The sequence below is a fragment of the Stegastes partitus genome, unplaced genomic scaffold (assembly GCF_000690725.1).
Source record: "Stegastes partitus isolate 25-593 unplaced genomic scaffold, Stegastes_partitus-1.0.2 Scaffold1619, whole genome shotgun sequence".
In the NCBI taxonomy this organism is placed as follows: domain Eukaryota; kingdom Metazoa; phylum Chordata; class Actinopteri; family Pomacentridae; genus Stegastes; species Stegastes partitus.
The window spans coordinates 16921-31481 of record NW_007579350.1 but is presented as its reverse complement, the minus strand read 5'-3'; the positions used below and the strand labels follow the sequence as shown (position 1 = coordinate 31481).

General features: G+C 41.4%; 1 protein-coding gene across 1 annotated transcript in view; it reads left to right on the top strand.

The window, feature by feature from the left end:
* exoc4 (exocyst complex component 4) overlaps positions 1 to 14561 on the top strand; it is a 125950-nt gene that overhangs the window by 97077 nt on the left and 14312 nt on the right. Inside the window, exons 14-16 of the mRNA XM_008300981.1 lie at positions 10566 to 10702; positions 11593 to 11748; positions 13439 to 13617. Coding sequence (XP_008299203.1) covers positions 10566 to 10702; positions 11593 to 11748; positions 13439 to 13617 — 472 coding nt within the window. The remainder of the gene's footprint in view (positions 1 to 10565; positions 10703 to 11592; positions 11749 to 13438; positions 13618 to 14561) is intronic.

Sequence of the window (14561 nt, the reverse complement as noted above, 5' to 3'; positions counted from 1 at the left end):
GTCCATTCATGTGTCTGTGTGATAGCATAGCCTTGGCCGATAAGTCTCAAGAGGAGCAGTGGTAGCCACACTATGGATATCCTTATTCCGTTTTTTTGTTTTTTTTCTGCCTTTCTTGCTTGATCTCTTCTCTACCTTTCATCTAATTATAATTATTCCCATTTTATTTTTGTTTTCTTTCTTTTTTCCCCAACAGTATAGCAGCACACAAACGAACACGCTGTTAGCCCTAGCAGTGCGATGCTATCTGTCCAGCTTTGGCGTTGCCACTGATTGATTCATTTAATTAGAGTTAGATCGAGGGAAAGGGATGGAGAAGGGAGAGGGAGATGGGGGAATAGAAGAGAAGAATAAAACAGGGATAGGGAGGGTATGGTCACTCTGCTGGATAGCTCTGGAGATTGGCTCCATTAATCTTGGTAGAACCCCCTCCCCTCCTCTGCTCATGTCCTCTTTACACGCTCACTTTGTGACACACTAACATGCGAGCATACACACAACGTGCACATGCAGACACACACAAGAGCAATGAGGCAAACACACCGAAACAACAAACAGGTGACCACGTTTCTCTGGCCTGAAGACGGTGGGGTCGAGCCACTTCGCTGCCCACTGGTGCTGAGCGAGTCTGTGAGTGCAGACCAATTCTTTGTATTCTGCTTGTTTGCTTTATTAGCATCAGAGCCATAATTACAATACACAATCGCCCCGTCTTTCTAGCTAAGTATCACTCAGCCTCGTTTTAAGTGTCCCCACATAATAGCCGCTAACTTGTCATTTTGTATCTGCGTGTTGTCGTTCACACCTGCATGCATTTGAATGTTTTTTGGGTGTTTGTATGCAACCGCATCTTGTTCCAGAACCAGATGAAGACTGGTTTCATTCACTCGCCATCAGCTCTGCTCGCTGTATTGCAGATATGTACAGCTGCCAATGGCCTGCTAATGATGTTGACCTTTAAAATTTCATATTCACATGTAGCTTTTGCGAGAGAGGTGGAGGCGCACATATACACGTGTTAATTGTGCACGCACACACACACACGCATGCTTCCACCTCCAGCAACTATAATGACACTGACCTTTTTATTTGTGATGATGTGTGTAGGCAGTGTTTATTTGTGGGGGGGCTGATCGCTTCGCGTTGATTGGCTCCCTGCTGCCCCGCGCATACACACACAGTGGACACAGTGGTGGCAGGGCTCTCTTTATTAAGGAAACTCTCAGCTCCCAGTTCCCATCAGCAGTCAGAGCAATCACAGCACAATACACCTGTTAGCCGCATCAGCCGTGCCCTGTGATTTGAGCACAAGTGGGAGTGGGAGGAAGGAGGAATCGAGGGTATTAAGGTGGATAGTGTACACACAAACATGCTGCCCCCACACGCAGGGAGATGAGCACCGGCAGCATTACCGGAAGCAAAAAAAAAAGGCCATTTTATTAGTTAAAAAGAGATCTCAGGGGAAACTGTACAACTCCCATTTTAATTCTACCAAAATAGGCCTGTTCACAATAAAGGAAATAATACAAATGCCTTCCCATTGAGTCCAAATGTTTTCTGGAGCCCTCTAATACATTATCGGTCATGAAATGGATTGTGGCTAAGCATCCAGTTGACAATTTTACAGCTGTTAAGAATTATCAAGGAATGAGGCACCACAGTGTAAAATAGCACTCTTACTCGCAGCAATTTTGGCTGCACTTGAAATGAGTCCCTTCAATCTCCTCTTTCCTCCTCGACCAAGAGAGACAAAGTTGTAGTCACTGAGAAAATTTGGTGTTCTCCAGAGACTTTTTGATCTTCCGTTCTCATCTCGGTAGCACTGCCTCATATACATATTTAATACTTAATTAATGCACAAGAGGCTTTTTAATTTATTTATTTATTTTTTATTTTTTTACATTTTATATTTTTCAACTAAAAGGGCTCAGATCCTGATAAATGTTTCTTGAGTCTCGCTCACCTCAAAGCCTTATTTCTGTTCTGCCTTCTTTCTCAGCGCTCAAGGTGTAACAATTCCCCACCACCCACCTTCGCCTGGTTATCTCACACCAAACACATGTACTCCTGAGGCTCACACCCAGCTGCCCTGGGCCTCCAACCTGCCTCCGCCATGGAGATGTTCCCTTTTTCCACAAATGTGACACAGCTGCGCTTTGTTTGTAGTTTTTATATATTTATATCAACATAATAGCTATATATATTATAAAAACATATATACGTGTGTGTGCGTGCGCGCGCTTTGTCTTCTGTTTGTACTGAAAGAGACAGCATTTAAATGAGCCAAGAAAAGCAAGCCTGAGCAGCTACAGCCTAAGGTAGTACAGGTTCACACCAGGCAGTGCTCCCACAGACAGAGTCTCTGTGTAACAAGACATAATCTTTGCCTTTGGAGTGAGTCAGTTCGAGAAAGAGAAGTTGAAATGTCAGCTCTACCACAAACATGCCCTTTGGTTTGAAGGAAAGACGGTTTTGGCTGTGGGCGCCCGATAAAAGTTGTTGCTTGAATTTTTAAATGCAAGTTAGTGCTCCGGATTTGCAAATGACAGTCTTTATGCACAATGTGCGTGTGAGTGCGCATTTGTGCTTGTGTGTGTGTGTTTGTGTGTGTGTTTGAGCTCCATATGGGCCTAATGGGGCACAGAAAGGAACATGCACCACCCACAGAATGCAATCAACTGTATTATAGTTTGTTTTCCACTCTCACATCCAAACTTTTAATCACTCACACACAAACCACTGATGGCCTAATGTTGTTCTTGTGAGAAATAATTCATAATAATTCATAGTAACTAGTAAGTAATTATCAGAGATGTTACGGACATTCCTCTCGCTCACGCTACAAGCTAATTAGAGATGCTGCCATTAGTCAACGTAATCGATGATGCTCCTAACTGACACGTTTTTGTTTTGTTTTTTGTTTTCTTTTTATTGTTAGCTTCAGTTCATTATAACAAATGCTTTTCTTCCATGTCACTATGTAAATTTTACATCTTCACATCAGTCATTTTTGGCACCAGCCATTGGTCAGCTTCAGTCAGCGCTACAGTGTTAGATATTGGCAGCGGCAACAAAATCCAACTCGGTACAGTTCCAAACAAACAGAACAAAAAAAAAATGGTGGTTTGTATACTGTGCAGAGTTTTTGATGGCATGAGCACGTGAAGAGAAACGCCGAGGTGCTATTTGGTGCAGAAGCACTTTACATGTGTTTGCTTCTCTCCTGCTCTCTGTGCTCAAATATACTGGATGAAATACAGTGTGATTCCCATTAAAGCATTTTTTATTAAAATATTTTTGTGTTTTGGTTGTCAGACAATAGAACAAGTATGAAATAGTGACTAAAACATGGCTCATTAAGACTAGATGTTAACTAGCAGTTACTTCCAAGCTGCAGCTTTGCACAGCTAAAATCCTGAAATATCATCAGACAAACTAAGCACATGAGAATTAGATGTCAAATTAATTTAGAAATCAAAACAAAGGCAGAGAGCATTGCTTTAGCCCCTTCATGCTTGTAAAACATCCACTGTGTCCATGTTCAACTTTGTTCAATATACAGACTGAACCTTTTCGCTTTAGGGGGTTTAATATAATCATAAATTCCTTTTGCAATTGCTGTACTGAAATAAATAATAAAGCGTCTTTTTTTGTTTGTTTTTATCATATTTGAGTTGCCAGTTGAACTCTACAGTTTTGCACCATTCAGCATTATACAGTGACATACAGTTTGTACTCACATTAAATGGTTATTTGCTCTTTTGGAGGAAAATTAATAGTTCGGATTAGTCAACCTATCTGTAAAATAGTTGATAAAATAATCGCTGGAAAATAGCTGTTATTGGCAGCCCTAGTTATAATACAGTGCAAGGTACAGAAAAGACAAGTGTGCCATGGGATGATTATTGAAGTCCCTCTCTGATCCTAGATTTAACTCACAAAACTCAACAAAGAGTGTAAATCTTTGTGTGTAGAAGTTACATTTATAGAAGTTTATTTGCATGAAAATCATCACCTCATGTCATTTCACATGTGACTGCTCAAACTACTCCACACTACACAATGGCAAGTTGAAATACTGTAGTAATTTCGTCATACATGTTCAAACCAGAAGTCGATTCTGAAGGAGAAAAGTAATGCAAAAATTCCCACTCTGTGGGGGAGTTGACAGGTTTGTTTCTTAGGGTTTTTTTTTTTTTTAATGTATGAGACAGTGGCTGTGTTTTAAGAGTTTGTTTTTAAGGCAGGCTGCAGTTTCAAGGTGGAAACGCTCAGCCATGGCGTCGACTGCTTATTTCACTCATGATGTTTCTTCCAGCATATTAAAAAAACACCATATGGACATGTTAACAAGGTAAAAAAAACCAACTTGATTTTCACCGGAGGGAGGTCTTTAAAACAGAGATTTGAGTCACTATGAGGATTTAAATGACAAATCTGAACTTCGGGGTGATTCCCAGGATTAGCATATGTAGAAGCTCTCTATTTCACCCTGCATTTGTGTTTGTGCGTGGGTGTGAGTAGGGTGTGTATAATACAGAAGCCCATCTGTAATCGTTCAAGTGTGATATTGCTCCTCATCTCTCAATTAGAACACTTGCAAAGCTTAATGCAGTGTTTGTATTAGAAGTGATGATGGTAGAGGTGAAAGAGAAGACGTGTTCTTTTAACAACTCAATTTTGTCCTAGCAGAATCTACGGACATGCATTTTATTATAGTGGCATGTTTATTATTCCATACAATAACCATCAAGGCTGCGTCCATATTGTCTTCAGTTTTTTCTTCATCAAGCCCCACATCATCTAATAATGTCCAGCCACACTGGAATAATAGATCTAATTCACATACTTTTAGATTTTTTTTCTCGAGGCAGATGATGATGATGATGATGGACTTGTTTCACTCTCTGCGTATCAAGCATTTATATGCGAGTCAAAGTTTACACTGTACAAACGCAACACATTATTGATGCTTGATTTCTGGGGAAACAGGCTTTGACACCGCACCGCCGTCTCCACTCAGGAAGATTGCTCTTGAAGTAACACAAGCATCCCTCTGTAACACCTCCGCACAATCACAATAGACTGTTTCTGTTGTTTCAACTACTTAGGCACAGTGAGCCATCTTTTTATTGCGGAACAATCAGCTGATTGCTTCGCTTCAATTTTAGCAGCCGGAGTCTCCCGTGGCACTCAAAACTTCTCAACCTAATGATTTCAGCTGTATCTCTCGAGTGTCAGTTATGCTAGAAATTCAGTGACTTTGAAAAGCCGAACCGTAAACAGGAATATTTTCGCTAGCAGGTTTGAAAGGATTCAGAGTAAATAAGTGAGCTCAAATCTGGATTTAGAATCGATAAAATGCTTGAAGTCTGACTTGAATTTCAAAAGCCAAACACGAGTTCGCAGACTGTTGGTTTCTGAAAAGGGATGTTTTAAACAGGTGCAATGCATTTCTGTCCTTTTTTAAGTGCCAAGTGCATGTTTAGAAAGTCTTCCTAAATCTACAAGATAAATCAGCTTCACTTGCTACTATTCTGTATATTTAATGTTAAACGCTTTCTTTCTGCCGCTAATTTTCATCCGTGCCTTTTTTTTTTTTCATTTCGTTGCACCTAAATGGAAAAAAAAAATACTCCTAGAGCCCTCGGCTATGCAGGTTATAATATGCACTGCAGTCAATTAGAGTAATTACTTGTGCTTGATTAGAGTTGACAGCTTTTGATTAGTAACTTCCAGGTCACATAGTGAGAACCGAGATGTGTGTTTGTGTGCGGATGAGGGTACAAAGTCACACATTTCTCATGGAGTGGATTTGAAATATTAAAAGCAGTTAATGGGACCAATTGTATACGAAGAAGGAAGCAGATTACTGTAGGTTTTAGATTCTCCTCCAGCCCCAGTGGTCACTTACGTATGTGACCCCTTTTCCAGTGACATTCAGGCGCTGTCAGGGCTTAAACAAACTCAAATACAAACCCTCTTACATGCATGCACATACAAAGAAGCATGTGTTGCGGTTGAGCAGGCACGAGCACGAGGGCCATCCGGTGTGTGTCAGGGGAGTCTCGAGAGAACGCCTCGACTCTGATGTTGATGAATGATCTGTCAAGACAATGTCCCACTCATGCCCAACTCTTCTTTACCCAGGAGAGCGACAGCCTGTGTGTGGGAAAAAAAAAAGGAGGGGGTAGACTGGGGTTATCTTGCTGTTGTTGGTGTGTGCACGCACTGCTGAGTACGTATTATTTTGGCAACCCACGGTCACACATGTGAGTGGCACGGCGGAGGCATTACACGAGTCAGCGATCTGGGGTCGGGGTGGGAGTGAAATGGCAGAGAGCACGGGGTTAAACACTCTGACCTCAGCACAACCTTGAGGGGGCACCCCACTACTTTAATGGGGAAATCCATGATCTGCTTCTGATTCAAACCTGAGGGACCTTCCCATGTCTGAAAACACATTACAGGAACCTCATGAAGCTGTCACTTACACACGGCTTGTAATCGGATAGTCCACCCGAGCTTTAATAAATGAAATGCGCTTCTTCTTCTTCTTCTTCGTACCTTCCTTTGGCTACCTGAGGATGACAGATTGAGCCAAGCGATAGCATCCTTCCATTCTTACTGTAGCGCTGAGCTTTTTACTCACTCCACCGAAGGAAATAACTACTTTTAGCAGCAGCTCAGGGTGGTTTCTGTAGCGATGACCATGCATTAACAGATTATTCCACCAAGGCGCCAGTCTGAGTGCTGGCGCTGCCTTGTTGCTGTCATTAAACCCACAATGACCGTGGCCCTTTATTTCACAACAGCAGTTTACCCCGGCAAATTCCGAGATCCATTTGCGAGACTCGAGTCTAATTTTCCGTGATGACTATGTGTTTATGTTGTAATGGCGTAAAAGTGTCGAAGGCAAAGTGCAATCAAGCGCAGTTTGAGGGTAATAAAATACTGGGAAGTCAAATTACATGAGAAGTATGGATGTTTTTCACGTGATACCACAGCATGTTAACCTTTAGGTTTGAAACATTGGAAGGAGAGAAGGAGACAGACATAGACAGAGAAGCCTCCACAATGCATGTCGTCTCCTATGTAACTGTCAAGCAAGATAGAGGAGACGTAGCAGGACTCGCTTTCCCCACCACTCTCGCTCTCTCCGTTGAAGCCCTCCCTTTCTCAATCTGTCCCTTGATTACTTTTTAATGATTGCTGCTGCCTAAGACAAATGGCTGTGTTAAATGAGCAGAATTAGACAAGGGAGCCGAGTGCAAGAGCATTTGTTAGAGCAGGAGTAATGGATCGGGTATCCATTGTTTACTCTTCTCCATTCACTGACTTGGCCTGTTATTGAGCTCCATGTCCTTAAAGCAGAGGACAGAAAGATTGGAGGACATTGTTATGATCCTGATTGCACAACAACTTTTTGACAGTCAAAAATCTTGAATATTTTTTCACTTTGGCATTTATATGTGCATTATTTCATTCAATTTAATCTACTACAATGGTGAAGTTTCATTTCAGTCAGTAATCTAGCACTTTTCAAATAAATTGAATGCAATTCAAAATACTTTGTATGTGATTGACGATACATAGGATATTAAAACTGCATTTTGAGACTAATGCACACAAAAACAAACAAAATGAAGCAACCCAATATAAGAGAAGGGTAGGTATGGTAATTAAAGATAAATAAAAGATAATGCAAGCAATAAAAACACTTGTAAAAAATAGAGATTTTACACAGAATAAATGGATTATAGTAATAAAGTAAAATGTTTTTAAAAAAAAATAGACTATAATAATGATAAAGCAAATAAAATAAGTGACAACACTCAAATTATAAAACACTACATACAAGAAAGACTGAGTAGATGGGTTTTTATATATTGAAATAAAAAAATATATATTTTGAGCTTCTCTCACATTCTCTGGAAGTCTGCTCCAGCAGCTTGGAGCGTCATGGCTGAAAACAGCAACACCAAATGTTTGTGGAACAGCTGAAAGAGAAGAAATAAAGAATGTGACAGACCTTGCCGGTACATAGTGGAATCGCATTTCTGTTAGGTAACCCAAGGCCATTTGGGGCCTTTAATATTAATAAAATGATTTAAAAACCAATACAAAAACAACCAGGTAACCAGTTTTTAATAAAAACCTAAATTTTTAATGTGTGAAAATTAATTAGCACTTTCTGAAAATGCTGGAATACGTAACATTGCGCTATTGTTTTAATTTATTATCACTTAATTATGTAAGATTTAAAAATCTGTTGTTTATGTATTCCACACTAACTCTGTTTTTTATTTGTCTTTTATGTTCGTATAGTAATTAGTCTGTTTATCGGTGTGTCTTACTGGTGCTATGCTGCTGCAGCAGTCCAGCTCCCTCAGAGAGTTTCTATCTGCGAATGCACTAAATCAATCCAGAAACCTGGAATCAACATTATCAACATTTTTTCGAGTCCCCAAAGATTGTACTAATACCTGAAACAAAACATGGTGACTCTACTTATTATAGATGTTTTACTTAGTACTTTTTTCAGTGTTTTTTCCCTATCTATTCTATATAAACAAATCCAGCAGTTCAGCCTAGGTAAAGTGAATTTTTTCTTCAGGTAACTGTAGCTCACAGCTGAGTCACTCATGACTTCAAGTTTTTGTCAATGAGCTTTGTCTCTAGCTCTGAAAAATTGTGTATTGTTGGTAGTTTCTTTTAGAGAGACCATGGCTTTCAAACCTGCCTGTGTGTTTTGGGATTCAGAGGGTTAATTCAAGTCATACGCAACTTTAATTTAAGTCAGATAAGTCAATCTAATGCACCCCATTTGTATTGACAAGTTGTGAAGAGGTCCGTCATGTACCAAAGTTTCCCTGAGCACCTCGTGGTCTGAACCGATAACCAGACCTCCCCAGAGGAGGCAAAACATTCACAAAAGTAGCATATTATTATCACTACATTATCACTGTAGTCACCGTAACAGTGCTCGCAAAGATGTCATTACCTTTCTTTTACCATGTCATCTAAAGTGATTTACAGTTCCAGCAGCTGACACAAAGGGAGCGGAGGTAGCCGCCGCCTGAACAACACTAACAGCTCGCTCTCCTGCAGGGTCTGTGTAATTCTTCCTAGCCTGGCAGGCTGACAGGGAGTCAGGCATGGACAGTAAAGGGTGCTCCCTTGGCAGAGGCGAGGCCTTGGTTAGCACTCCATTGGTATGGGCACTGCTATGGATCATTACTTCCCTCAGTGGAGTGGCTGCTGTTTGTGTGTGTGGGCATATGTGTGCATGCTTGCCTGCTTGTGACAGAATGAGCGAAGGGGAAAGTGAAACAGAGAAAGAGCTATTAATATTAATATCATTCTACCACATCAGGGGTCCCTCCATATATTTTGATGATCAATTACAGTCACTACTGCCCCCTACAGTCTCTGCAGCCACTTAGTCTTTGTAGGTAGTTAGTGGCCTTGAATATAATTGAACTACTTTTAACATGTATTATTAATGTTAAAGTAATAGAGATATTACTTCTAACACACGGTCTTGTATGTGTTAATTCTGCCTCTGTGGGATGTATGTGCGGTCGCATGCTCGGTCGTGGTTGGCAGCACAAAAAAAGCAAGTACCAATACCTTATACTCCTGCAGCTGTTTGCACCTACAGTACCTCAGCTCATTTTCATTTTATTAATCTCTGGGAAAGCCATTATTTTTTCCATTTCACATGTAAACAGTGAGACTCCACATTAAGTTTACATAAGCAGACTAGTGAGCTGATTAGAAATAGAAATTGCCTTTCTGTGTATTGATTCATGGGAGTTACTCTGCACTGTACTGCTCTTGTAGTTAGACCAAGTTTCAGTAGTGGCTGCAGCAAGGCTATCATCAGACTAATAGTAAGTTATCACTATTATTGGAGATGCTGGATAGATTGGTTAAGTGCTAGGAACAGGAAAGCTGGAACATACTGAGGTGTAATCTTATTTAACAGCTCTTGAATTGCTCAAAGGTGTGCGTTTTGAAAAAAGTTTGCTCGCTGTGTGTATGTGCGAGTGTGTCTGGGGATATGAAGCTGCTCTGCTGTTCCCGGGCCAGCTATTAGTCACGCAGGAGTGGCTAATCTGTAATGGCTGCTGTCACAGCCCTGCCGTGGCTCCTGGTGATGGGCGCACTGTGACAAATGCACACACACTCACTTTAAGCCTGAGAACACACACACACACACACACACACAACACAGAAGTTAAAGGCACACACACACACACACACACACAAATATGTGCGCTCACACTGATTTACTTACACACAAAGAATCATCCATTCCGCTAATAGTGTTAAGATTTCTGACAAGTTCTCCAGCACCAGTCATCAGTCCAGCCGTAGGTGACAGATAGACAAGCGAAGTTAGAGCCGTCGTATTACAGAAGGCTAGATCTGACCCGACACTTGCATAAAATTCCACTGCACCTTCACTTTCTGTTTCCTAAGGTCAAACTCTACATCTTTATGTCTTTAAAAAAAACACACAAAAAACCTTATTGCTCTGTCTTTTTGTCTGCATTTAGAGCACGGTGGTGGTGGAGAAGTCTATCCAGGATCTCATGAGCCTGATGCAGGACCTGAGCGCCTACTCCAACCAGTTCCTAGAGATGGTCTGCGACAAGCTCAAAGAATACAAGGAAATCTGCAACACAGCCTACAGGTAAAATAGCAGAGCTTTTTTATTATTTGATCTCTTTATCGTCAGTTTAGAAATGTAGTTCCTCTAAAAACCTGTCCATCTGCGCTCCCCTGGGACCATGTAACACCTGGCCAGGTAAACGCGAGGGTGAGAGAATATGGAGGGATAAAACAGGGAGTGATGAATGGGGCGGGAGACGCGAGGACGGACTGACAGACTGCTGGGAGTCCATCTGGACTCTGTCACAGGTCAGCCTCAGTCTCACTGGGGCCTCCAAGTGATAAAGACAAGACCAAGAGAGGCTGCCAAAGGGGGTTGTGCTTGTCTGTGCGCTGTATATGTTTGTGTCGCTGCGGACACTTACACGTGAGCAAGAGTTTGTCTCTGTCAGCGTGTGTCCGTCCATATGTGGATTGGACACCCTGCGGCGCTTCTGTCTGCTTTCATAAGGTATTAGTATAACATAAATTGCAGAACCAAGCAGTTTCTGCAACGCAGCACATGCAAAGAAACCAAATACATATTGGCACTTTGCCGCACTTTGTCCTCACGCCAAATCATAGCTGCCTTAATTTTATTTTACGTGTCAGTGCAGATGCTTTTGAACCACATGTTCAGCTACCTGGCTGACGCTGCAAGTCTGGCTGCTTGTATATTAGTATAATGGAGTTAGTTTTTAGCTTCACTTGCTGTGACTCTTGGGCATTAGTGAACTCATATTTAGGAAGAATAGACTCAAAGTTTTTTGAAATCTTTGAATGCATTATCATGACATTTGGCACCAATATTTTTTGACTGAACCAGATAAAACTTGTTTGTTGTTTTTGTATAATATTGTGTTATTATTAACAATGTCATACAGATGTTACATATTATACGTTGTGAGTTTGTCTGCATTGTTGTGTCCTCAGGGGTATCGTACAGTGTGAGGAAAAGCTGACCATCAGCGCGTCCTGGTCTAAAGATGAAGACATCAGTCGATTGCTGCAGTCCCTCCCTAACTGGGCAAATATGGCTCAACCCAGACAGACCCGACAGAAGAGAGAGGATGAAGAGGACTTTACCAGGTACACACAGAACACAGTGACTGTTGTGTGCACATATATATACAAGCGCACACACTCTTTCATATGGAGTACATGCGTACACTTTTATGGTTCATGTATACCAAAAATAGTAGGCTAGCACGTACTCACAGTCATGCACACTATATACACACAAACAATCAGAGGTAGACAAACACAACCGCACTTGAGCAATCACGCACATAATCCCTCCCTCCCGTTTTTTTTTTGCTCCTTTATTCACATATTATTGAACCCTCTCTTGTTGACTAAGATGCACCCATAAAAGAAGTCATGATTGCTCTTTTAAACACCCTCTATCTGAAGGAAGTGAGGAAACGAGGGAAGAACAAAATAGGAAAATATAAGGAGAGCAGACGGAGGCAGGGAAGAGGGGGGTCAGCCTTATCGAAATTGCCTTTGAATGTGCACCCTCTTCAGGGAACACTGGAGCTCATCGGAGCGGAATAGTAAAGTAAATAAATAAATTGGTTATGTGGCCAAAGAAAGTCAATCTGTTGTGTGCGCTCTCTCTCACACACACACCCTTTCTCAGACACACACACACACACAGATAGCAAGAGGGAGACCATAAGGCTGTTTGATTTAAGAACCATAGATGTTTTCATCACTATGAAAGGGGGATTAGCTCCTGCACGACTCTCAACCTAGTGCTTTAATAAAGCCTCATTAATAAGCTACACATGCCTATGTGCGAGAGAGCGAGAATGGGTTTGTGTGTTTGTTTTTTTTTACCCATCTGTTGTTCAGAGGATCTTGATCTTGTGGGCATCCTAGTGACTCTGGAGGCCAGTCCACATGCCATGTGTTTTCAGCACTGTGGTGTGGATCTTTAGTTATCCACCTTCCCCACTGTTGCCTCATCTTTCTTGCCAGTTTTCAAAGCCGAATGTCCTTCTGCAACCACAAGTGCCTGTACATATATAGTGCGCCTCTATGCCTTTGTTTTGCCGCTCTGTAAATCTCCGTCTTCTGTTTGTTTTCTCTCCCTAAATGTTCTCCATCACCTGTTGTTTTTTGCTCCCACCAACTGTTGAGCGAGTAGTTACTCCTTCCTTTAATTGCGCCCAAAAAAAATTCATTCCCTATTTCCAACTTTCTTGTTTTCATATCCTCCTCCTGTCTCTCTGTTTATCTGCCTATATATCCATCTCATTATCGGCCCTGCATGCCTCATACTTCCCTTGTCTGTGCATCACTGTAAAGGTCAAGGCATTAATTTACCCCACATCACTGAGCACATAAGGATGGGACTATTATGAAATTTTAACTCTGTTCAGTTAAACCCACACACGCAGTGCATGTGCACATCCATTGCATTTATCAATCCATTATGTTTTGACTTTAGAAAATTGGTTTCTATTATAGCTTTTATATAAACCACACAGTCTCTGCACACCAGACATTTTGAATCCAACCAGGGAACCAATCACTGGTAAATTCCTGGAAAGAATGTAATGCTGTGCACCGATTAAAGGGTCTCTCAAGGCCACACCTCTAAACTATGTCATTAAACATATGCTTCTCCTGCCGCTTTTTTCAACAGCAGCCATTTTTGATGAAGGCCGTTGGCTAGTTTTACATTTAATTTCCTTGTTCTTTCCCCAAAATTATGTTGTCTCTCATTCTAACGTCACAAACTCTTCCCTCCCTCAACCTCTCCATCATGCAGGGCAGCTTTTGCTAAGGAGTCAGAGGTGCTGACAGGCAACCTGGGAGACAAGTTGATTCCTCAGAACGAGATCCTGCGTGACGTCAGTGACCTGAAGGCTCTGGCCAACCTTCATGAGAGCATGGAGTGGCTTGCCGGTCGCCTCAAGACATTCTTCGCCAACCTGCCCCACGCCTCCAGTAAGTAGGAAGAACACAGGGTGATTGACAGACTTGATGCCAACATTTGTTGCCTAAATAACTTTCTCAATATCGACTCACGAGCCTGCACCAAATAACATGGGCAAATCTCAAGGTGTTATCTTGCCGATGAAATTAAATCAAGCAAAGCATGGCGGTATTTTTTGACACAAACCTAGACATATGCGGTACATTTCCCGCCTACATCCAGTACACTGACGCCAACGTGGACATCTGTTGCTGTTTATTCGTCTCGCTGAAAAAACTGAATATTGTCTTTGAGTCATGAGTTCTGCTTGTTGAATGGTTGCATTGTACCAAAAGTCAGATTATCTGCTTTTCTGACATTTTTTTTTTTGTTTTTCCATTTTGGCAGTGATAAAACTGTTAATGGCTGCTAACAATGACACTATATAGCAAAATCCTAAGTATATATCTGTGGAGTTTTTGCAATAAATCATGTAATATACAGCGGTTTGTACTGTGACTTGAAGCTTTTAACCACAGAAGCACCCAGGAACATGCTTTTATGATACTATACATCCTGTGCAGACTGATCTATTACAATATAGCGTTACATTATATCATGGATCTATTTTGCAGGAGCAAGGCTACCGGTCTCTCAGGTCATTAGGCAGTTATTGATCAGAATACACTGCAGATTAAAAACATTGTCCGGATGGCACATGTAGGTTTATCACAGTCAGGGTTGTATGAGGTTTTCCTCATCCTTTTGCACAGTGCTTCTGCAGCAACACTTCTTACCTGTGCCTCATTAAGTTCTTGTTTGAGTGTATTATCACGCACTCATTACCTTCTCTACTGGAGTTGTCAAAGAGCACTTTACACACACACTCATTATCCTTGGTTCTGCTTCTGCAAGTGTGTGCGCATAAATGCGTGCCGTAATCAGGACTATTAAAAGCCTTCCATACACTCCTTGC